Raw genomic sequence first — 23,202 nt, forward strand, 5'->3', positions numbered from 1 at the left:
AAGCAGAAAAGGTGTTCGAATAGCATGGATAAAATGTAAACTCCAATTGATATTACTGTCTGCCAGCCTATCATCCCAAGCCAAACATAAGTTATAACCAGCTGTCTATGGCTACAGTCACACCTCCGAGGCACATCACAGAAAATCTTATAATTCCAACAGTCTTACAGGGTGTTATAGAAACAGTGAAAGAAAGCCATCAAAGCCAAAGAGACTTGCTAAGATTGTACTTTTGCTGTTTATTGTTATTTTAGATGTATACAGTTCTGTGGAACAGAAAACTGTCATGAAAATATCTATAAATCATTTTTGAAAACACAGCAACGACAATGCAGAAAAGAGATAACCTTGGATAGTTTTGGTAATGAAGTTTGGATGTGGGCAAAATGTTGTTTTAGATAATTAAATAATTAAAAGCTCACACTGTTTCTCTAATTATGTGAAGTTTCAGGGTCAGTTAACTGGAAACTTTCTGATATTTCTGTTTTTTCCTCATTGGACTCCTAAAGGTTGTGTTGCACTGATTTACACACAGGAACTTGTGCATTCTGTGTCGGTTCACAGCCCATGTTCCTACAGTCTGACATTCTGCCTTCTGGGAAAATTCACATTACATTTATAGTGTTTTTGTCATTTAGCCAATGCTTATATCCACAGAGACGCGCTGAGACTACAGCAAAATGCGATTAAACTAAAACCTTTACCAGCAGTATTGCAATATGCATGTTTTTAATGCTTTCCTGTTCATCACTGTAATAGCAATTCATGCGTATAAGAAGCCACAGTGATGAAAATTTGTTTGTATGAAAAATGGGTTTTCTTTTCAACTGCAGTCCTTATTTTTACAGGTGGCTTCTGGATCTTTTTTCTCTCCTCCAGCCCTTATTGGTTAAAGCTTCTTATGACTGTTTTACAGCCAGGTCCCACTGACCCCCATTATCTTCCCAGTCAGCAAGCAATCAGTGTCCTGTTCATGTCCTCGTGAGGACTGGCTCTTATCTTTTGATTAGCAGTTTGCAGCTCGCACCCAACTGCTATAAAACTGTCTGGTCTTCTTGAATGCCTCTTTTATCAAAAGAATTTCGATAGCTCTTCGAAGAAAAAGCCCTCGTTGTGAATTTGCATTATTATCTGAAGATGATGCGTCTTTGATTTTATTTTTCCCCTTTATTTTTTCATGGAACAGCAATAGTGTAAATGTCAAGTAGAGAACAGTTTAATAAAACATGGCAGACGTCAGACGTGTGATCGTTTTAAGAGTAAACGTGTGTAATATGGTTAGAGATAATAAACCTCAGCTGACTAATAAGGATTAATATGTATACACAGTGTCGGCCTCATCAGCTAAATCAAACATGCTGCCGCTAGACAGAACGACTCAGAGGAGACTGTTCTCCCTGACTTCCTGCATGATGAGTGGACCATGCTGTAATGAACCACAGGGTCTTACGCTCTGCTGCTTTGTTTTCCTCACAGTGTGAAATGAAACCTTGGCTCTCTCAGACAATCCTCACACAATTTCTCAGCTCTGGCCACTCAAAAGGAAATTTTTATTTAGAAGGGATTGTAGGCACTGTACGCATCCTAAAATATCCTGTTCTTGTTTATTTCTTTCTTATCAAAGTATATATTTTAGTGTAAGGACAGGAGGTAGCAGCAGCAGCAGCAGCTCTGGACTTAGTTTTATAGTTTTTTCGTCATGTTTTTTCTAATGCCACAGTCAACTGATCTGATACAGTGACCATCTCAAAAGACAGAAATGTCATGCGTTCTGATATCCTGATTTCTCACCATCGTTGTTGGGAAAACTTCAGCATGATGATTTAATTTGGAATATTCTAATGAGCATATCCAGATTCATGAAAGTATGATGAGAGGTTTTAATGTGCAACACAACCCAGATACTTGAAAAACCCAATTATAAGCAGAGTAGTTTAAAAAATGCATTCATCAAAGTGACAATATTTTTGTGAAATCATTGACTTCTTTACTTATTGATTTACTGAAATTAATAGTAAACAGTAGCTGTGCTGTGCAGAACAGTAAAACACACCAGTCTGATTTGCAGAATTGTACACAGTACAGTATTATGCAAAGCTGGTCATGCACAGTTCAGTTTTTCATGTTTAGCGTCTAAGGAGCTATACTTTCTTGTAATTGGTCTTAAGCATGAGTTCTCAGGGCTTTTTGAAGGTATTCAAAGTTTGTCTTTGGACACTGGATGCTTTTTCATTTATTTTCAGTCCACTCCTTGTACCTGACCTTTTTTTTTTTCTTTCGTTAATCCACTTAATGCTGACCTATGAATTATTTAGACATAAAAAAAGCCACTCATGTTGTTTCTACACATAACAGACAACTTAGCAAAGAGCCAATTTGAAATAGTATTTTTAGGCATTTTGTTACTTGCAGCCTGTGCCAAAAACACATTTGTTCCCATTTCTTTGGCTGAATCTATGAAAAATACCAAAGATAATACAATTTGACAGGAAAAAAATTTGTATTTTTGCGCCAATAAGGTGATCCTGAAAAAGGTATTAGCTAAAAATTTGGCATATAGTGTAGTGTGCCTTTTTTAAAAGAAAAAAAAAAGCACAGGTGAGGACAAAAGAAGAAGTGGAAGATCTAAAAAAATGAACTACATCAGATGAATGGTACCTGAAATGAATGAATGCCCCTAAGAAAATAGGAAAAAATCCACCAAACACCTTTTTACGGGACCTGAGAGTTAAATCCGACCCGTCAGTTGATCCATCTACTGTTTGCCGAAGCCTCATCAGTCTAAGGGCATCTGGGAGTTCATCCAGTGGTGATGGGGTTTGTAATTGTTGGAATTATCATAATTATAAACACAAAAAACTGTAAAAACAGAAACGGAATTTCGATCCACCATACAATACCATGTGGAAAGCATGTGATTGGCAACTTTTTGACACAATTTTTCAGCATGACATGCCCAACACGCTGCCAATATAGTACCCCCCCCCCCCCCCCCCCCCCCCCCCCACACACACACACACACACACACACACACACACACACACACACACACACAAAAGAAACAAAACAAAACTACACAATGGAAACCTATCAATCATGGACTGGCCTCCCCAGAGCCCAGACCTCATTATTATTGAAGCAGTGTGGGATCATCTTAAAAGAGAATAGAACAAAAGGCAGCCAATATCCAAGCTTTGAATGTCCATCAAAAAGCCTGAAGAACTGTTCCTGAAGACTACCTAAAGAAAGTTCAAGAAAGCCTGTCTAAGAGAGTTCAGGCTGTGTTAAAGAATAAAGGTGCTCAAATCAAACTATTGACTTCCAAGCTCGTTAGAATGATGCAAACTCTGTCTTTGCCTTAAATACTGCATTTCCATGATGACAAATTGCTGAATTGTTTTCTAACTAAAATATAAAGAAATGAGGGATATCTCAAGAAATTTTACACAACTGTACAGTGTGTAGGATTTGGAGGAAATCAGCTAAAACATAAAAAAGGAAACATGTTAAATAACAAGAGACATCAGTCTTATGAAACTTATATAGAAAAAAAATCTACTGATGGAGGGAATGGAAATTCTTATCTGTCGTTTCTGTGTTGTTTCTTACAGAAACAGCCGGTGGTTTTGCTCCTTCACAGTTTATCAGAAAATGAAGGCGACTGGAGCATCCTTCCTCTGCTGCCTTAGTAAGTATCCCTAAACTGGTAATGATTGGGTGTGATTAACAAACAGTTAACACAACTCAGCTTTGTGCTGAGGACTGCATATGAGAAACACTGTCTTCTGTCAATTTCTACTGTGTAAATTTGAAATTTTGAAGGTAAATTTTTCTGTTTTGAGGACATTTTGTTGCCACATTTGTGTAAAAGCCATTACTAACACAGTAACGGTGATTTATTGCTTCATTTTATGATAAATACCTTCTTAATGTGTATGTAGGTGTGACAACAGGTATTCAGCGGTATGAACAGCATGATAAAGGCATTAGCTTCAGTTGTCTGGATGCCTGAGCCTTTTTAAAAATCAAAAATATGTCTTATGATTGTTTTAGGGAGGTGTGTAACAGCATCTAAATGTGTTCTCATCATCCATGGCATAGACTTGTAGCATAGAATATTCCCAGACCATTATATAGAAAGGCTTTCCTCCCTGAAAGAACTCGGTGTGCTTGTGTTGTTTTTTTGTCTTTCTGTCCTCTGGGGAAATGTTGTGACTGCTTTGATCTGACTGGGTCAGGAGCCTCAGCCTCAGATATCTCCTCAGAGTAGACTGAAGTGAAATGTTTTTATTATTTAACTCTATATATTTCTGTCTGCGTGTGTGTCCTCAGCTTATCACATTCCTTTGGGAAAAACTCTTCATGGATTGTATTTCTTGAGGAAGAAACAAACGTGAAGTTGATTGCTCTCATCAAAGTCCTTGCAAAAGTTGACAAAAATAAAGTAAGCAGAAAATATTTTCTCCTAATCTACATCTGTCTTTTTCTCTCCCATTGCTTTCTCTCTTGCTTTTTAAGAAATTCATCAGTGAGACCAAAGCTTCCTGTTTTCATTCCAGCTTAGCCGATCATTGCTTCAGTTATATGAGATACAGTATCAGGTTGGCTGCAGCTTCTTTGCAACAGTCGAGCTGCACTGAGCACCACCAGCTCACAGCGTAACCTGTCAGATATGTCACTCCAGTCTCAGCTGTAGACCTAATTTAAGGCCTGTCCCTCCACTCATGAAATTATTTTTCATCTATATGGGTTGGTGGAGTATGCCAAGTATAAATATTGAATGAGCACTCCAGAAATTCATGCATTGGAATTGTCATTTCTCTTAGTTGAGCTCAGCAAAATAACTTTCTCCTTCAGTTCTTCATTTATGAATTATTTAAATAACACAAATGTGGCACATTTTTAACATTTGTTTTTGAAATTTAAGCTGTTTGTAAGAAGTTTGCTTTGCTGTGCCCTTGGATTGTCATAAAAGGCAATTTCCACCCTGCGTGGGATTTCACTTCCAACTTAGGGATCGGTTTCATTATTGAACGCATCTTCGCAAATTCATTCTAAAGCAAAGCCAGCAACAGATACAACGTCCTGATGACTTGATTCATTACAACATGCCCAAAGGCAAACTCTTCTCTCTCAGGTGTTATAGCTTAGTGGGGTCAGCCTCATGTTAAGTCACAAAATTGGATTTCATATCAGAGTGTTTTAAGCAGCGAAGGCTCCTCACAAAAATGAGTTGCCACTTTCCAATTAACTTCAACCAGTTAGGTGCCAGAGCATGACAGTAATTAAACACAGTGCAACTTGTGATATACTGTAGTTGCAATTTGTGGATTTATTTGATAAACTAAATCGAACAAAGAAGCGAAGAAGGTAGTTTTGGCTGCTCCCTTATTTACTGAGGGTTGTCTTTACTGAGGTTGTCTCAGTGGCTGGATCCGCATGTTGATTTGCCACAGATTTTATACTGGATGGCCTTCCTGATGCAACTGGGATAATATCCAGGGCTGTGACCGCCGCTAAGAGTGCACTAGCCTGTGACCACGGGTTGCTGGGCTTGAATAAAGAAAAGCAAATGTTTAATTACACAGACTGTAGCCACTCTATCATCCATCTACCATTCCCAAAGACTGCTACTCCTGCTACTGTTGAGTGATGGTCAGATTTTAGTGAAGCTTACATGCAATGACCTAGTGGGTTTTCACACATACTCTGCTGAAGGTTAATGTCATATTTGTCATTTTAGAGACATTTCCATTTTCACAGCACAACCTTCACAAACACTACTTAGAATTTAAATTTCACCACATTTCCACTGCTGATGTACTGAATAAAATTCAGAACTAACCATTTAGCAAACTTGTTAACATAAAATACATTTTTCATGCACAAAACGAGAGAAACACCAAATTATATTTATTCCTTGAAATATTGCTTTGCCACACATGTTGCCCACCACATGTATTCCTGATGATCATGGTCTTATTGGTCATAATCATGGACTAGTCCTAATGGTTGACTCCCACATTGGAAAGGCGTGGTTGGGTTGGGGTCTTTTTATCAACATTATGCTAATAGAAGAAATATAGTCAGTGCTACTCTGATGCATATTTTCATGCTTTTTATGGCCATGGTTACTACTGACCATGCAGTCAAAATACTCTTGAATCCTTTTATTAGGTGATCAACCAGATTACCAGGGCAGCTGTGGCTACAATGTAGCTTGCCATCGCCAGTGTGTGAATGTGTGTGTGAATGGGTGAATGACTGAATGTAGTGTGAAGCACTTTGGGGTCCTTGGGGACTAGAAAAGCGCTATACAAATGCAGGCCATTTACTTTGTGGCCTGGGTTTGTGAGCCCCGTTGATATCTTAGTGAATTTTAATTCTCATTATATTTTTGCAATACAGCCAATCAAAATGTGTCACTTTCTTTATATTTGTCACACATTACAGTAACTTGTGATTTATGATGGCTCATGAGTTGGTTAAGCTAGTACAGCATTGACGTTCTGGTTTAGACACATCCCAGTTTGGTCTGTCTTATTGATATTAATGGTTCAAATAACATATTAGAAACACCTTTAAACAAGTAATGTTCACAGTGAGCATAAAACAACACAAAAAAGTGGAAACTTCATGAAGACTTTTTTCAACCTTTATGAAAGGCAGGATTTGTAGCAGGGGTTTAGGCCTGGTGGTGCTAAGATAAGCTAACTGGCAGCTAACTTTACTGTACAGATATGAGAGGATGGTGTTGATCTTCCTAACAATTCTACATCAGAAGCATGAATATGTTTACTGAACTGTTGGACAATTCCTTTTAACTCGATCTACTTCAGCTCTAGGGGGATTTTCTAAAACTGTCAGATTATTCTTTTTCCACCAGATATGTCAAGAACCATGATCACAGCCTTTGTAGCTACAATATCTGTCATCTTTGAACTTTGTTCAGTGAAGAAATCTTATTATTTCCCCAGTTAGCAACAAACTTATTCACTGGAAATAATTTCAAAGCTTTTCTGACGTGCAGCGTGAAAATTAAATTAGGCCACAAGTGCAAAGTTTTCTTTTTATGACGTTTCACAGCATTTTAATGGGGAAAAACAATAAAAACTTTTTATGTGTGACATAGTGAAATGTGTCTCTTAAACTTATTTATCAGGAGTGGTTTCTGGGTAAGCCCCTCTTTGATGAGGAATCGACCATCATCCATCATTATGCCTTTGCAGAGAACCCCTCCATCTTTAAATATCCAGACTTTGCTGCCTCTTGGGCCTTAAGCATCCCCCTAGTTGTTCGGTGAGTATGTGCAATAAATCTGTAAAACTGAATTCTTCATACAGGCTTCAGAAAATAAGGTTACATCACTATCACGTATATTTACACATACATTTATTATTTATTTGCTGTGTGTTTGATTTCAAAATCTTATTTATTATTTTAGGCTTGCAAAGAAAGTGAAAGAGGAGCCACTTAAATCTGACTTCACTATTGACCTTAAACATGAGGTAAGATACTATGCAAGTCATGCGGTTTTGCATGGAGTGAGATCACGAGCCTACTGGTTTGCAACCATTTTCTAACAGCTTTTTTCACTCTCAAGTCAATGCCAGCCCATTATAATTTATTTGCACAAAAAGAGCAAGGCATGAAATTCATCTAACCTTGAAGTGAAATCTCATTACTTTGGAGAATTGTCATGGTGCTGTATTGAGGCTCTTATTTTTTTTTTTTTATCACTGAAATTCAGCCAGAGAGGCGTCTAGGGATTTTGTTGAGTAAACAGAACATCAGACTTATCTGGCTCAGACTGAAAAAGGTGGTGCCGTTAGATCTCTTTCAGTTGAGTAGAAATATTACACCTTCTACCTACCTTATATATATAAAAAAAAAATAGAATTCTGAGTTTTCTTTTTTTTTTTTTGTTTAATGAAATGTGTGCTTTAAATATTACTGTACATGTAATATGCTGCATGAATTGCAGCAGTTCATTGCTGGTAAGTTTACAGTTTCTGTATTTTTCTGCTACTTTAGACAGTTCCAGGCAGCACTAGCTGTCACATCTCATGACACATTCTTACTCTGCAACATCTCTGTCTTCTCCATGCAGAATATTTAACTTGAAACCCAGATTTTCTTCTTCAGGAAGAAATGCAGTAATACTCACCAGTTCTCAAGTCTCCTCTAATCTCTCCTCTTCTTAATCTTTTTTGTTATTCGGCTTAAATAGTGAATATGCTCCTGGAATTTTCTAAACTGTTCTTTTTATTATAATATAAAATAAGACAATAATAATACAAAAAGCAGCACATGTTTATGTTTTTAATCAGTCATTAATGTCTTAAGGATTGCATTCTGTCCATAACTCATAAGCTTGACCACATGATTCTGGATTTTTTTAGGTTGCCTTGTATATCTGGGACAATGGGAAGGGTCCACATCTCACTGCAGTTCCTGAGCTGTGTACTGTGCCAGAGGACTCTCCCCAGGCCAGCCACTGTGCAACCACTGTGAGCAAAAAGCCTCCACTGTGTGTGAGTATCTGCTCTGTATTTGGATCAGTTTGATTGTCCTCAATTCCCAGGAAATGAAAAGGGAGCAAAATTAAATGACAGCACAAAACAGAGGATGGTTCACTGTGAGGTATTGGCAGTCATGTAATGATGTATGATGGCCCTCTTGCCCAAGGTTGAATCCGAGCCACGCTGGCATTTCACGGTGAAGTACTGCTTTTATACCACATACTGTGCAACCAGAAAAGACGGAAGTCTTTCATTTGTTTTGCCAAATTAATTTAAGATATCAGCCAATTGCAAAGCAACATCCTTTCAGTTTGTTTCCAAATTCAAATCAGATGTTTTATATCTAAATATTTTTCTATGTATTTACTGTCAAATGTCAAACATCGCAATGCCTTTTTTCAAGCTGTGTCTTAACCTGAACGCTTGCATTATATTTGAATATTTGCTGTATTTGTCATTGAAACATAAATCATCACGCACATTTATTGTGTCATGAATCTGTAGCAGATATTTCTACCGTCTAAATTTTGCACTGGGGAAACATGCAAAACACGAAAGCAGTTTTAGTTTTCTTTATAAGCTTCCATTAGGACATTTTTTTTAATTTTTCGTTGTATCTGAGTGGGAGCCAGTGAGTGGGTGTAACTAATGGGGAAAAAAAAAAATTGATTCGGTCAGAATGTAAGTAAGGTCAGTAGGATTCCTACTGAAGCTTAATCATACTTGCTGGGGTAGATTTTTTTTTTGTGTTGGTTAGATTTGCTGCAACTGACTATGCTGTGCTGAATTCTAAGCAAAATTCTCCACAGGATCTCCAGTGTATGATGTTTGCTCAAGCTGAGAGAAGTTTGGTTTGTGAACTTATTAGAAGGGTGTGATATTCTTTAGCCTGCAGCAGTTGGTTCCACGCACACCATAAATTGATCAGTAATACTAGTAAGAAGTGATTGTTTGGGATAGATGCGACTCGAGTTTTGTGGAGAAGGTGAGGCAAGTTGAATTTGAGATGCCAGAGCTTGCTGCTGAGAGTGTCCCATTTCTGAGTTTTTCCATTTTAATTTTTCATGATTTTCCCTCCTGGTTTTGACGGAAAAAACAAAAATTGAATCTGATCTTTTCATTTGTTATTCAAATCACATAGTGTATGTGCATTTGTGGTCTTGAGTCTAGTACATGTTTGCTGCAGTGCAAACTGTCAGATTTATATTCATGTGGTTATTACCTCCCTCTCCACGGAACTTCTATCCTCATAAAACGACATTCATTTAAACAGAAAACAGGACAACAAGCCAAGCAGCCGGCAGAGAAACGTGAAGGTCACAGGTTTAATAAGTATTCAGGGAGAAGTTTCCATTCAGACAGAACAGGAGGGGATGCATCGTAACCGGACAGTGAACGAAACAGTTGTGAGACAAATTGGCAAGTGGCTTAAGAGCAGCACTCGGCTGCAGCGTCGACAAAAGAATCAGGAGCCTCGAGAGGCAGATTTAAGAGGGCAAAATGATTACAACCCAAGTGGCAACGACAGCAAAGCCTGTTGTTTTTATTTTAGGCAATAACTAAACTTATTGTAGAGCGGTTTCTATCAAAATGCTAAACATTTCAGGGCAGAAGATTGTTCAAATTCTCACCCTACAACAGTCGTTTTCAAAAAAATTTGTAAGACAGGCCAACGAATAACAACGAAGCCTTGTTTATTCTGGCGTGAGACACAGAATAAACAAAATCTTAGCATCCTTGAGGTCTATTTTTTCCTTTTCTGTGTATGTGTGTCTGTATTTTTTAAGTTATGTTTTGGACCACTCAAAGTCCGTTTGAAGAGGCCACTTTTAGCTCTGCTCAGATTGTGACGAGCATTTTTCACTCGTTTCTGACATTTTATGCATTACGTAAAAAAGCAAAGAATCTCTTTTCTCCGTTAATATTTAAATGTACTTTGTGTGTCTTTTATTTTGTATTTGTAGCTCAGGCTTCACGGCACAAGAGATCTTTACATTACGTAGCATTTTGTTTCATTAATATTGTTGGAAAAGTGACAGTTTGTTCAGCAGCTGATGATGTTTTAATGTGGCATACATTTTTAATGCACTCTGTCTGAAGGTGATTTAGTGAATTGTTTTTGAGAAAGAAATTGCTAAATTGCATTTAGATGTTCGTTTTTCTTTCATTGCTTTCTGTCTCTCCCATCATGTGTGGTTTTTTTTGTTGGTTTGTTGTTGTTTTTTTCATTTCCGAGACTACAGATGCTACAAATGAAAACTGAATTCATTCCTGCATCCCTTCAAATATGCTGCACGGTTATCAGATAGTGTCTGTCTTTAGTTTCAAAAGGAGAACCTAAGGCAACTAGAAGGACAAATGACCTTAGACCATATGAAAGAAAAAATCCAATTCTAATTTCACTTTGAAGATATGAACTCCCACTAATCACTTGGACATTTAATATAGTCTGGAAACTGAGTTTCAGCTATTTAGCTGCAATACATGTCGAGCTTCAGGTTTACTTATATGTGATATGTGTGCTTTTGTCTTTGACTCATGTCTCCTATTTTTATCAAAGGGGGAACCTGTAAATAAAGAAGATATATTTGTTGCTGTGAAAACATGCAAGAAGTTTCACAGTGAAAGAGGTGAGTCATTCCCTCTCATACCAAATCCAGAAATGATGAACATTTTCCCTTTATATAGCACACATTTTTGTCCTCTTGCTATCTCATAATTGATTTGCTTTACCTTTGACCTATATGATTGTATGAGCAAACTCTTTCTGTAAATCTTTCCATCACTGCTATGTCTAGACTGATAAAAATACCTTTAGCTATACTTCTTTCTGTGTCTCCCTTATTGCTCCAAATGCTCAGTCATCCAGCAATGCCACTTACTGGCACGCACTCCCTAACATTAAGCTATCTATAGTAAATGTACTCCACTTTTAAACTGATAAAACTGTTGCGGGTTAAGTCAATAGATCAAATTTCAAATTAACTTTAGATGGATCAGACAAATTGAACACCATACGTAAAGGGCGTCACTCAAAAGTAATTCCACTAATTACCTTAATTACATTTTCTTTGCCAAGCAGCTATTATCAGTTTCAAATGCAGACAAGATGAAAATGAATATTAGATTCAGACATCAAAGGTTAGCTTAGCTGCGTAAAGCAAGAGACATGAAAGTGTATCACGTTTAATTTAAGATGTCAATCAGTGTGAAGGCTTTTTAATCTTCTGTAGTCTGAATTTCTACGAACATTATTGCTAAGGATTGTCTTATTGCATTGGAGTCACACTGGGTTAAATATGTACACTTGGGTTTTAAGGGGTATTTATTATTTTCTTCTTTTTTTGGGGTTGTATGGAAGCCCCAAACGCAATTTCATTGTTCTTGACAATGACAATAAATAAATAAATACTAAATACTAATACGAAGACAATAAAATACTGTAGGATGAACTCTCATTAGGGGTGAGAAAATAGAGCCTCAAAACTATATTACGATGTTGCAAGAAAATTTGCAATACATAAACAAAAAAATACTGAACAACAATCACCATTTTTGAGTGTTAATAAAAGACGGGTATTTTCAATTATGAGCTACTGTCATTGATGACACATTGCCTAGTTAGAAGTGTGAACCTATTGAAACTTGTTGTCAGCAACAGCAACATTGTTGTGCAATAGCAGTAACACAGCATAAGTCAGTTGTAAGCACAAAAGTAGCCTGGGTAGTGTTCTTCCTAGAAACATTAACTACAAGTATAACTGACTGCTTAACACTTCAGTTTAACAATAACTAGCATCATTTAACTTGCATGTTGTGTTTTGGGTTGAGCTTTTTTAACCAGTTTAGTTCCATTCACTGTTTGCTCCTCCTAATGCTCCTCTGATCTTAGGTTCAGGCATTTGGTCACACATCATCCGCTGTAGTCAACGGTGTGTTTTTGCCTCAGGTGGAGAAACAAGTTTGTTTCCACCTTTAGTGGGAACGGTTTTCTTACATATTTTCCAAAGGACTGTGCTTTGTTGGAGATTGTTGAAGTGGCTTGCTTTCAATGAAATCGTGATTGTAAAATTGATTTCTAAACAAGAAGGTTGCACCTAGAACTAGCCTGTACTACCACAAAAAGAAATCCGTATGTAGCTCTATTGTTACGTGGACGTTTTTGTGGTTCTGCACTGATTTGAAACAGAAATAAATGCAGAACCACCAAGTCAGTTTTGTTGTTTTCTATAGCTTTCATTCTCTCCAAAACATAAAAAGTCAACATGAGTTGACAAAAACATAGAATGAAGTAAAACATTAAAGAAAAGCATGTTACCCTTCTTAGGGTGAGAAGTTCGGCCATCCGGGAGGGGCTCAGAGTAGAGCAGCTGCTGCTCCACATCGAAAGGAGCCAGCTGAGGTGGTTCGGGCATCTGACAAGGATGCCCCCTGGGCGCCTCCTGGGTGAGGTGTTCCAGGCATGTCCCACCGGGAGGAGGCCCCGGGGCAGACCCAGGACACGCTGGAGAGATTATATCTCTCGGCTGGCCTGGGAACGCCTTGGTATTCCCCCGGATAAGCTGGAGGAGGTGGCTGGGGAGAGGGAGGTCTGGGCCTCTTTGCTTAGGCTGCTGCCCCCGCGACCCGGCCCCGGACAAAGCGGATGAAGATGGATGGATGGATGGATGGATGTTACCCTTCTTAAAAACCAGTTGAAATGTGGCATGCAGATAGTGTAGTATAATAATACTGTATTTTTTACTGTGATACACAATTTATTCACCTCTATCTTTTCATTTGCTTTTAATGAAATATTTACAGCACTTCTTAAGAACTACAGAACCTCATGCCATCTTGTAACACAGTCTCTGCTTTAACTGTGTTTTAATGTACTGGTGTGCTTCAGTTTAAGTGGCATTTGTCTGATAAAATGCCATTTTATATCCTCAAGAGCCACAGTTGTCTTTTTTTAACAGCAATGTGTAGGTTGTGTTTGCTGCTTCACTCTGTGTTCAAAGTTTTCTTTTTAACCTAATGATTGTCTAAAGCAGTCAATATCTGACCTGAATGATGCTTTTGGAATATACTTGTTTGCTTTAGCTGTTTAATGTGGTAATGTAAGATACATGTGCACTTCGAGCTTGATTGTACTTGATGTTTCTTATCAGTTCAGAACCTGTACAGGCACTGAACACAACTTTTTTTGTTTTTTGTTTTATTCTTTTAATCTTAAACATGCCACTTTGATTCATTTTTGATGATTTATGAGAGATGAACACAGCCTTGAGCTGCTGATGCTGCTGTAGATGTCAGGGTATCCTGTGTTTCTCTGCATTAATACTCTGTGAATTAAACAGCCCAGAAACTTTCAAATATCCAAAAATTCATGAGTCCTATTGTAATAAAATGTAGAGGAAAACGCTGACCTTTGACACCAAGAATTAAGTCAGCAACTTGGTGCTACTGTGCCTTATCCTACCTGTGATAGCAGGGTATAAATAGAATGAAAAATACAGATCCAGTAATCTGCTATCTGCAGTACCTTTCCACTGCCAAAAGCTGCAGGTTTCACAGTGCTACTGGGCATTAAGCACAATGAAGTTAAATTATTTTTGAGGCCTGACAAAAATCCCCAGAGTCAAAGCTCTGAAATGTAAAAGTAAAGGAAAGAAACCCTTTATTTTACAAGTTACTTTGAAAAGTTTTGTGATTTACTTTGGTGTAACTAATCTTATGTCTAATCAAATATTGAAAGCCAGTCATCCAAGCCAGAATCAAAAGAGGCTTTTCCCCAAGTAACAAAAGAGCACAGTGTCGGTACATACTGAATTAATCTAATCTGAACAAAGTCGAAGGATTAAAGGGAACATTGTTTATCATTTCACTATCCTTAATGATTCATCTCCCTAAATAAAATATTTACGTTAAAAACACAGAATATCAGAATGTTTTCATTTGGTCAGAAAACATTGCACAGAACATGAGGTCTGCTTGTTGTGAAACTCTGAACACTGTATTGATTTTTCTCCTTCTATCTCTAGTGCCAGTGATAAAGAAGACTTGGGAAAAGGACGCCTTATTTTTGGAGTACTACAGCGATCATGCCGATCCTTCAATACCAACCATTAATTTAGGTGTTCCAAATACTGAAAGGGGTAAGTTATCCTTTCACAGCCTCACTTTTCATCACACCAATCATCACTTGTACCGGCAGATACACTTACTGGCCTAGTATATTGGTCCAGGCTGAACTGGCTAATTAGGCTCAAAAGTTATACACCTTTCACCACCACATGAAGGGGATGTGATTCAAATCCAACATTTAAGGAGAACTGGAACCAGATTGAGCTGGAGTACTTTTGTCAGTGGGTATTTCAACTTTTCAGCATAAAAATCAATTTACTGTAAAACAGTGACATGAATAAAACTCTTCTCAGTTGGCAGCAGGAGTGTGCTGCAGTTTTTCTTTTGTAAGGCATATTTTTCTTTTAGAAAACTGGCTTTGTGCCTTCTGTTTGATATGAGCTTCTCTTGACCAAGAACTATAATTTTCTAACCTACTGACCACTTTAATCAATAATCCCCCGGTGACTTCTACCATCTCTAGGACTTAAATACTAGGTCACCTTTTTATGACTAGTCTTTGTTCCAAATATTTGTTTTAAAGCTGGTGGTTTCCTAAAGTTGGTTTATTTAATCATTTCACCGATGTAGCAGTTTCAGTGCTCGCACTCCTTTCCAATTTAATTCATGAACAAGTGCTGTATATAAGATCTATACCCATTTCCCATTCTTTTTTTTCTTTTTTTTGAAAATGGGTATACATCATGTAAAATCCATCCTGCTGTACTGTATAATTACTTACCTGTGTCCAACATGCTTAATTGAAGTTTTGGATGTCACTGCCCCTTTAAATACTTAACAGTTTTCTACTTTAAATATTTAACAGTTCTCTGTCCTTTGTCCACTCTCCAGAGTATTTAAAGACAGCCCGTGTGCAACCACTCATCAAAAAATCGGGCCTCAATCCTTCTTACTGAAAAACTTAAAGAGCGATTACAAGTATTACAACAAAACTTGTATAGACAATTGTCTACAGCTTCTAGAAGCATTACATCTGAACATTTTAAAAGTTTTTTGTCAGGTTTAGTTTAGTCAGACACCACAGTAAAGATTTTGTGCTTAGGAAGGTAACAGATGAACTGCTGATACCAGTCACTGTTCTTCTCTGATGTTACTTGACGTAACTGCAATATTTTGACACAGTAAACCATAAAAGTTTGATCAAGGGGACAAAGCACTGAGCAGGTGTATCTGGAATGAAAACTTTTCGATGACCAGACAGAATTTTTCTACGGTGACCACATTGCTGCTTACTCTGTACTGTGGAGACCCTCAGGGGTCTGTACTGGGACCTGCCCATTTGTTTTTTTTTTCCAGTGCTATGCCAGTGACACATTGTTCTATCACTCTAATAAAATCAAAACCCAGTCCAGTCTTACAAATTAACTGATATTAAGAAATATTTTCCAAATTTTCTAAAATTAAACACATTCTTATTGTTGTGTCACACAAGCTTCATCCCAGTATGAATCCCCCCTTTTCCTTTACGAGTTTATGTAAAACCAGCAGTCAAAAACCTGGTTGTGCTTTTTAATTCTAGTCTCACCCTCAAGAAACATGTATAAGCAAGATCATCCAGTCCTGCTACTGCCATCTAAGAAATATGATCACTTCTGCATTTTAGTGAAACTCATCGATTGTCATCCATGCCTTTATTTTCTCTTGGTTAGATTAGACTTCAGATTGCAGCAGCTTTCTGACATTACTTTTAGAACTGATTTTAAGATTTTACTTTTTTTTACTTTTGGTGAAGGACTTTACTTTTAAAGTCCTTCACCACCTGGCCCCAGAATATACACTCAAAGTGATGTTCCCATCTTAACTAGTTCAGGTGCAGATCCTCAGACACGATTAACTATTCCCACCAACTGCTTCAAGGCAAAAGGTGATTGAGCATTTGCTGCTAGGGCTCCTCAGTTGTAAAATGATCTGCCTGAAGATCTCTAGCTGGCCTTGTCTGTTAAACCACTGCTAGTCTCATTTGTATCATTAGGCTTTTTATATACATTTTAACATAAATTTTATATCCTACTTGCATCTTATTCTTTTAACCTTTAGGTTATGTGTGTTAATTTTAATTTGTTCTTTACAATGGAACCACTTCATTCTCATTCTTATTTTGATGTTATACTCGAGTGTGGCCTATTTCGACTGATATGTAAAATGCTTTATCATTTAGTTTGTTTGTTTATTCTATGTTTCTGGGAAGCACCTTGTAACACCAGTTTTGATAAGTTTCATACAAATGAAAAGAATACAGTTTTTGAGCATAATTTTTCATTTCTGAGAAACATCAGCTGTTTCAAATTCCTGTTTACGTGTTTCAATTGCATCTACATTTAGAGCTTGGATAGGATAAGTAGCATAGATGATGTTCAGCGGTTAACAACAACTGGCTACACTTAGTAACAAAGCTCAAAGGAGGCTCCCGCAGGGGGTGCACCAGACTTGATTGACTGGGAAGAGACTCTGGGGCAGACCTGGTTTCTCTGCTAGAAAAATACATCCTCAGGTGGACTGAAAACCTTGCAATCCCCCTGGAGGGTCTTTAATCCAACAACGTACCAAGCTGATCAACTAAGGGAGGAACTGGGGGATGTTGTTGAGCTAAATGATGCAGAGCTGGTCTACACATGGATGGATGGATATATTTATTGTTGTTCTACCGAGAACAATAAATAAATGAAATGCAATGTAGTGTGCACTGAAATGATAAGTATTTTCAAAATGGCTTAGTCCGATACTCTTTGCATCTACCTTCATCCTTAAGCGTCCTTCATTTCTGTGTGAGCAATAAGGTCTGTTTTGTTTTTGTTTTTTTTGCAAAATAAGATATCTCAGCTAATTTATTTATGGTCCTTCATTTTTATATCAAGGATTTATTTATTTGTAACTTTTAGAGATACATGCACAAAAACTTACTTATTTGTATTTAATTCATCATTGCATCTGCAATGACAGAACCTGTCCAGATGTAACGTAATCATAGTAATGTTATAGAATTATGGAATGCATCACACTGGGTATGGTAATGGGAAACGTGCACAAATATACAGTACATAGACCTGAAGAATGCACCAAGCAATCCAGGGTAGTTTACAAGAACGGTACAAACTCTCTGCTTTGGGCAAAAAATTATTCTACCTCATAGCCATCGGCAACACAGTGACACGAAAGACTCCGCGTTCTGTACCTTAAAAAGATGCTGCATTGGCTGTTGCCAGTTTAACTCCACTGTAGGTAAAACTTGTTGTTCAGAGCTCTGGTGTAGACCCGTGCCTCCCTTCAGTCACTGTCTCCAGGCAGCTTAGCACTTTTAACAAGGATGTCTCTTGCAACCTCTCGCTGTATAGATGTAAACTGCCACTGGGTACTTGCTAGTAAATTTGTACTAGTATGATGCAGATCTGAGCCTTCCAAAGAATAAAAGCCAACCTTCTCTAGCAAAGTTACTCTCTTATCAGTGCAGTTTGGTGTTGATATGCAACCCCCATACTTGAGAGCCGCCTCATCTCCACCTCCTCGTTGTAGATAGTGGCAGGTCTCACGCACTTCTTGCTCTTAAACAAATCCAAAATGAGAGCCTTTGCTTTTCAAACACTAAACAAATAGTTCTTCTGCACTGTCAATGCTCTCAGACTTCAGACCGAAATAATTTTGATTTTTTTAAAGTCAAACTTCAACAGAAGAAAAAAAACGGTATATGCAAATCAGATTAAAGGATTTCTGGATTTCTATCATGCTGACGCCTCTGTTGGTTCTGTGACTTGCATTGGGGTTTAAAATAACTCCGCAAGAAGAATATGTAATTCTTACCTAAACAAACCTGCATCTTGTTAAATTTACTAATGCGGATGGGGAAAGTGCAGAAGTATACATCTCATAGTAGTAAAGTCTTAAATGCACAAGTTCTTAAGGTGACATAACTGGTGTACAGTTGGAGGTTGTATGTGTGAAGAGTAAAACAAGGTGACAGTGGAGTCCCATGGGCCCCCTCAGTGCACTCAGCAACTTATTATGCATTGCTAATGCACATCTGTTTGGAGTAGGGCCACGCTATAGTGAAAGTAATCCTCTTTCAGTTCCCTTGAAACAGTAAAACCACATCGATTTAGAACCAGTAAAATCCAAGAGAAATCGTTAAACATGCCACTACCTGATGTATATGGAGAGTGATTGCTTTGCTTAGGGGTAATTGAAAGTGTAAAAATGCTCATACATTACTCAGTCATGTTGAATTCATTGATGGAGATGTGATTTAAATCTGGAAACTGACTTTTTTGTTTACTTGTTCTTTTGCTGCTTGTCACTATCCACAATGAGGAGGTTTCTTACCATAGACACTGTAGCATATCATGTATTATTAATGTTGTATTGACTGAAATGTTTTTTTGGTTGTCCAGTCAGAACAACATCTAAATTCATTCAGACCAAGGGAACATGATCACTATATAAAGTCTAAAATATAAATATGGCTAAATACACTGTTGATAGTGTTAAAAAGATACTGCCCAGTGCTACCCAACAGCCTCCTAGTAGATGTACTGATGGTATACATGTGAACAAATACTAGGTGTTTTTCAGTAAAGCTGACGTCTGATCTCGAGCTGACCTCTGATCAAGGCCACTGAGATTAAAACCCATCCAAGATTTTAGTAGCTGCTTCTGTTGGATGAATTTGAAAGTCTTCCATCACCTCATTATCACGTTATCAAGATATAAAATACACCATCAGCCATTTACCGTTGAGGGGTAAAAACTAAGGTGCTGCCTACTGTAGTATACACGTAGACTTCATCTACACTAGCCTAGAAAAGGTCATGAAAAGTTGTCATTAAATTGTAAGGCCGCTATAACAGATTTGTATCATCTGCTTCCAATCAAACACGTAAATGGTTGTCTAAAGCTACAGTTTGTCTTAGTTTTAGTGGGCAAGCAAGAATAAATAAAAATGGATAATTAATTGCAGTGTGGAAGTGTTCCTTAGTCTAGTGGATCTGATCTTACCTAAAGATTTAGATCATTTATGTTAAAGAACATTTGTTTAATTATTGCCTAAAGCAGAACTGATATTTCATGATCATTTCTCTCTAGACAATAGAACATGGGGTAAGGGTAAGACGCCATTCACAGTCTGCAGACAGCCAACCAGACAGGCCTGCAGCTGGTTGTGCTCTGACAAAAAACTGAAATTGAAGCTGTCAGGATTCTCATGGAGTTTATTCTTTTGCATAAGTCAACACATTACCTTTATTACCTAAGAGTTGGTATGACTTGCCCCTGAGTTTTACACCTTGTTCCACAAAAGGGCAGTGTTGGCCAAGTCTTTCTCCCAGGTAATCTAAAAGAAAGTGCCTCCTTCCCTTCCAATTTTGCCTTCTGTGATGGCAGCAGTCCACGGTCCATCATCAAGGCAGGGGCATCTTCAGTGATTCTGGTAAATAGCCAGATACGTAAGCTACTGTCAGTGCATAATGTCAGTCAAACAGAACTAATAATAGGATTTACATCCTGGAGGATGTACGATAGATTGGATTTCTGCAGTGTGATGTAAAAGATCTAGTAAAAGACTTTAAATGAGATTGCCCCAGCCACAAACCACGACAACAGAAAAAACCCTCACTGATTTACAGTATCTATATTTAGAAATATGCAACAGTGTCGGGTACTTATCAATATGAGGACAGTGGCCATTACGTTATTAGATAAGAATGCAGTGAAATGAGACATAAAAGGAATATATCTGTCTTAAGGAAAGGAGGAGATGATCGGTACATAAAAAATTAATTTCCATTTCTTTTGCTCATTTCTTTCTTCTTCTTTCCCAAGGCCTCAAACTTTATGCTAATGATTGCTGAGAGCATCCTTGAAGTTCATCATCGTCAGGCATCGATATGTCAAGAGTCTGTTCATCACTAACATTGTTGCCTGTGCCCTCGGAGCAAATCTTAAAGCCATATCGTGCATTTACATGTGCACAAAGAAAATGAAATGCAGCATAAGCCATCACATTTATCAAGGAAAGAGGCACAGACTGGCAGACAGAATTATTGTCAAGAGTCCAATGTAAAAACAGATCTGACATAAAATTAATTCATTCGCATTGTCCTGAAAAACAAGTTGATAGGTTTGTAGCTTAAACCAATTCGCTGGAACGTTGAAGACAATTTAATTACACAGCAAAAGCAAAGTTCTTTATGTTTCTCGTGCACGGGAGAGAACTGGACAAACGCCGTCCCTTCGCTTGACCCCAGTTGCTCTCGCCCGCTCCCCCGTAACACTGCTCTTTTATTGAGGTCACATGAATATACATAGGTTCATTAACATATGACGCCTACATACAAACAAAGAGTACCTTGCCTGTGTGTGTGTGTGTGTGTGTGTGTGTGTGTGTGGTCAGAGTGTGACCCCATAAAGACTTCCCTAAACCTGCTGGTCTGGAAGTCCAGCAGTTCCTCTAAACAAAAGGCACTTAGCCTAAAACAGACATAGATACGTTTATCCTACCACAAAACAATAAGAGAAGGTACGACCTCTCCCATGCTCCCAGGGTGTGGGTGTGAATGCCAGAACACTTTGGAATGCACACAAAGTCTCCACAGACTACTAAGGATCAAACCTCTACCAACATGACATTGATTATACAACTCTAAGCATATATGAGTAGATATTTCTAAGCATAAATGACAATCAACAATACAAATCTAACACAAGTATCCACCCAACTCAGAACTGTCTAGCTCATCATGCATCTGTCTGAAACCACAAAGAAATATTAAGTCTGGTGGAAAACCCACATCTTTACAGTATACATTTATTTTGAAAATGGAAAAATACACTCAACAGGCTGAGTTTAAAAATTTATATAGTCTGAGCAAGTGAGGCAGAGAATGATGCAAGACCTTGAAATGGAAAAGTGGCATAGGAACTTTATCAAGCAAGTACGAGTACGATTCACGGCCGAGTATGAACAAATACTTGGGTAAAAAGAAAATGTCAAAGCTGGGCCAAAGCAAAACTTTCTGTAGTATTATGTTCATATGAATGTAGCTGTGGTTGTTTGCTCTTTTCTTCTAAAGACTGCATTAAACATGAAGAAGAAAACTACTATCTATCCACGACCCTGATCTTCACTAAACTCCCACGACTAGATATAAGATTACCAGAGATCAGCGTGTTTTTGGATTTTATTCCTGTCAGCAGTTCAAGGTGTCCCTTCTTATTCTATATTCAGATACCAGCAAAAACACCTTGGGTGCCTTATAAATAAAACAGTAAGGCCTCAGTATTCTTTGTGATGCTTGCCACCAGAGATTTCCATGTCTCAGCTCTCAGCCCTGATGGTGCACATATTTGGATTCTGATGGGCATATTTCTTTGGTTTCTTTGTATTTGTTGTTTACTTCCACATCACTGTTTTTGTTTTCAGGAGTTGGCAGAAAATTTTGTTCCATCTGGCCGTCATGTCAAACTTGCCAGAGTAAAAGTTTGATCTCCGGGCTCATCATTCCAAACATACCTTGTTTTTTCTTTGAGATGTCAGAATGTAGACAAGGGCTTTCTTTTTTTCTTTCTTTTTTTTTGCTTACAAAGCTTTGTAGGACATATCTTTGCACTGAAAAGCCCAGAGAGGATTTTATTCATTGCTGTGCAATCCAAACCTTGAAGAGGTGAATCATTTTTTTTAACAGATCTTTACATGTGCGATCACCTGTTTGACCTGTGCAGTTGCTGACATGCATATGTAAAAGCAAACATACTTTTGAGGTGTCTTTGAGCAGAATGCAGAGCTGCTCTTTGTTTGCCCAAACAGTCCTCACTGCTGTCAAGTTAATGCAGAACTACAAGCAAAAGCTACAAATAAAAAGCCCTATGGTCGTGCTTATTTTTCTTACCTTCTGAAAAGGCCCCTATCGAGAGAATAAAACTCTAATTAGTTACTTTTTATCTAAACGTAGCTTGAAAATCAAGTCTCGTATGCTTTCCTAAGTTAAACATTGCTCTTTCTGTAGTTAACAACTGTGACTATTGGTTAGCTTCACTCCTTTCAAATCCAGTCCGAATAATAAATGACTATAATTTTTGTTGCTACTGCCTTGTGCCTGCGTTTGTGTGCATGAAGGCATCTGTGCATATAAATAACTGTTTATACCAACTGTGATTTTCTTCCTAACAGGGTCATTTATCTTTGTAAACCAGATGGTCAATATGTGATTAAGTCATACTGGCCATTCTGTTGATAGCATGTCTGTATTTGCAGGCCACTGTGGAAAAACATTTGCAATTCTTCAAAGATTTCTAAGCAGCGCTGTGCCGGACACAAAGTGGCTCCTCATTGTGGATGATGACACACTTATCAGGTATGTTCTTGTCATTTGGAAATGTGTTTGTTTGGGATTTTTGTGGCCTAAACTCTGACTGTTTGACTGACATTTATTCATAAAATTTCTACCAGATTCTGTCTTAGCTGTGAAAAGGTTGAAAGAGAGAGACGCTCGGAATGAAGTCACTTTGTAAAAATGAGTTCTAGAGATATTACCATCCTATCAAACATCTAAAAAGCTCAGCATACAAC

The 23,202-nt window shown here is 37.8% G+C and overlaps 1 protein-coding gene across 2 annotated transcripts in view; it reads left to right on the plus strand.

Moving 5' to 3' along the window:
- b3glcta (beta 3-glucosyltransferase a) overlaps nucleotides 1-23,202 on the plus strand; it is an 83,105-nt gene that overhangs the window by 55,935 nt on the left and 3,968 nt on the right. For both annotated transcript variants that reach the window (XM_076873342.1, XM_004560615.4), the window contains exons 5-12: nucleotides 3,612-3,688; nucleotides 4,333-4,444; nucleotides 7,163-7,299; nucleotides 7,445-7,508; nucleotides 8,403-8,534; nucleotides 11,083-11,152; nucleotides 14,546-14,659; nucleotides 22,888-22,987. In XM_076873342.1, the coding sequence (XP_076729457.1) occupies nucleotides 3,612-3,688; nucleotides 4,333-4,444; nucleotides 7,163-7,299; nucleotides 7,445-7,508; nucleotides 8,403-8,534; nucleotides 11,083-11,152; nucleotides 14,546-14,659; nucleotides 22,888-22,987 (806 nt within the window). The remainder of the gene's footprint in view (nucleotides 1-3,611; nucleotides 3,689-4,332; nucleotides 4,445-7,162; nucleotides 7,300-7,444; nucleotides 7,509-8,402; nucleotides 8,535-11,082; nucleotides 11,153-14,545; nucleotides 14,660-22,887; nucleotides 22,988-23,202) is intronic.

The sequence above is a fragment of the Maylandia zebra genome, linkage group LG14, assembly GCF_041146795.1.
Source record: "Maylandia zebra isolate NMK-2024a linkage group LG14, Mzebra_GT3a, whole genome shotgun sequence".
In the NCBI taxonomy this organism is placed as follows: domain Eukaryota; kingdom Metazoa; phylum Chordata; class Actinopteri; order Cichliformes; family Cichlidae; genus Maylandia; species Maylandia zebra.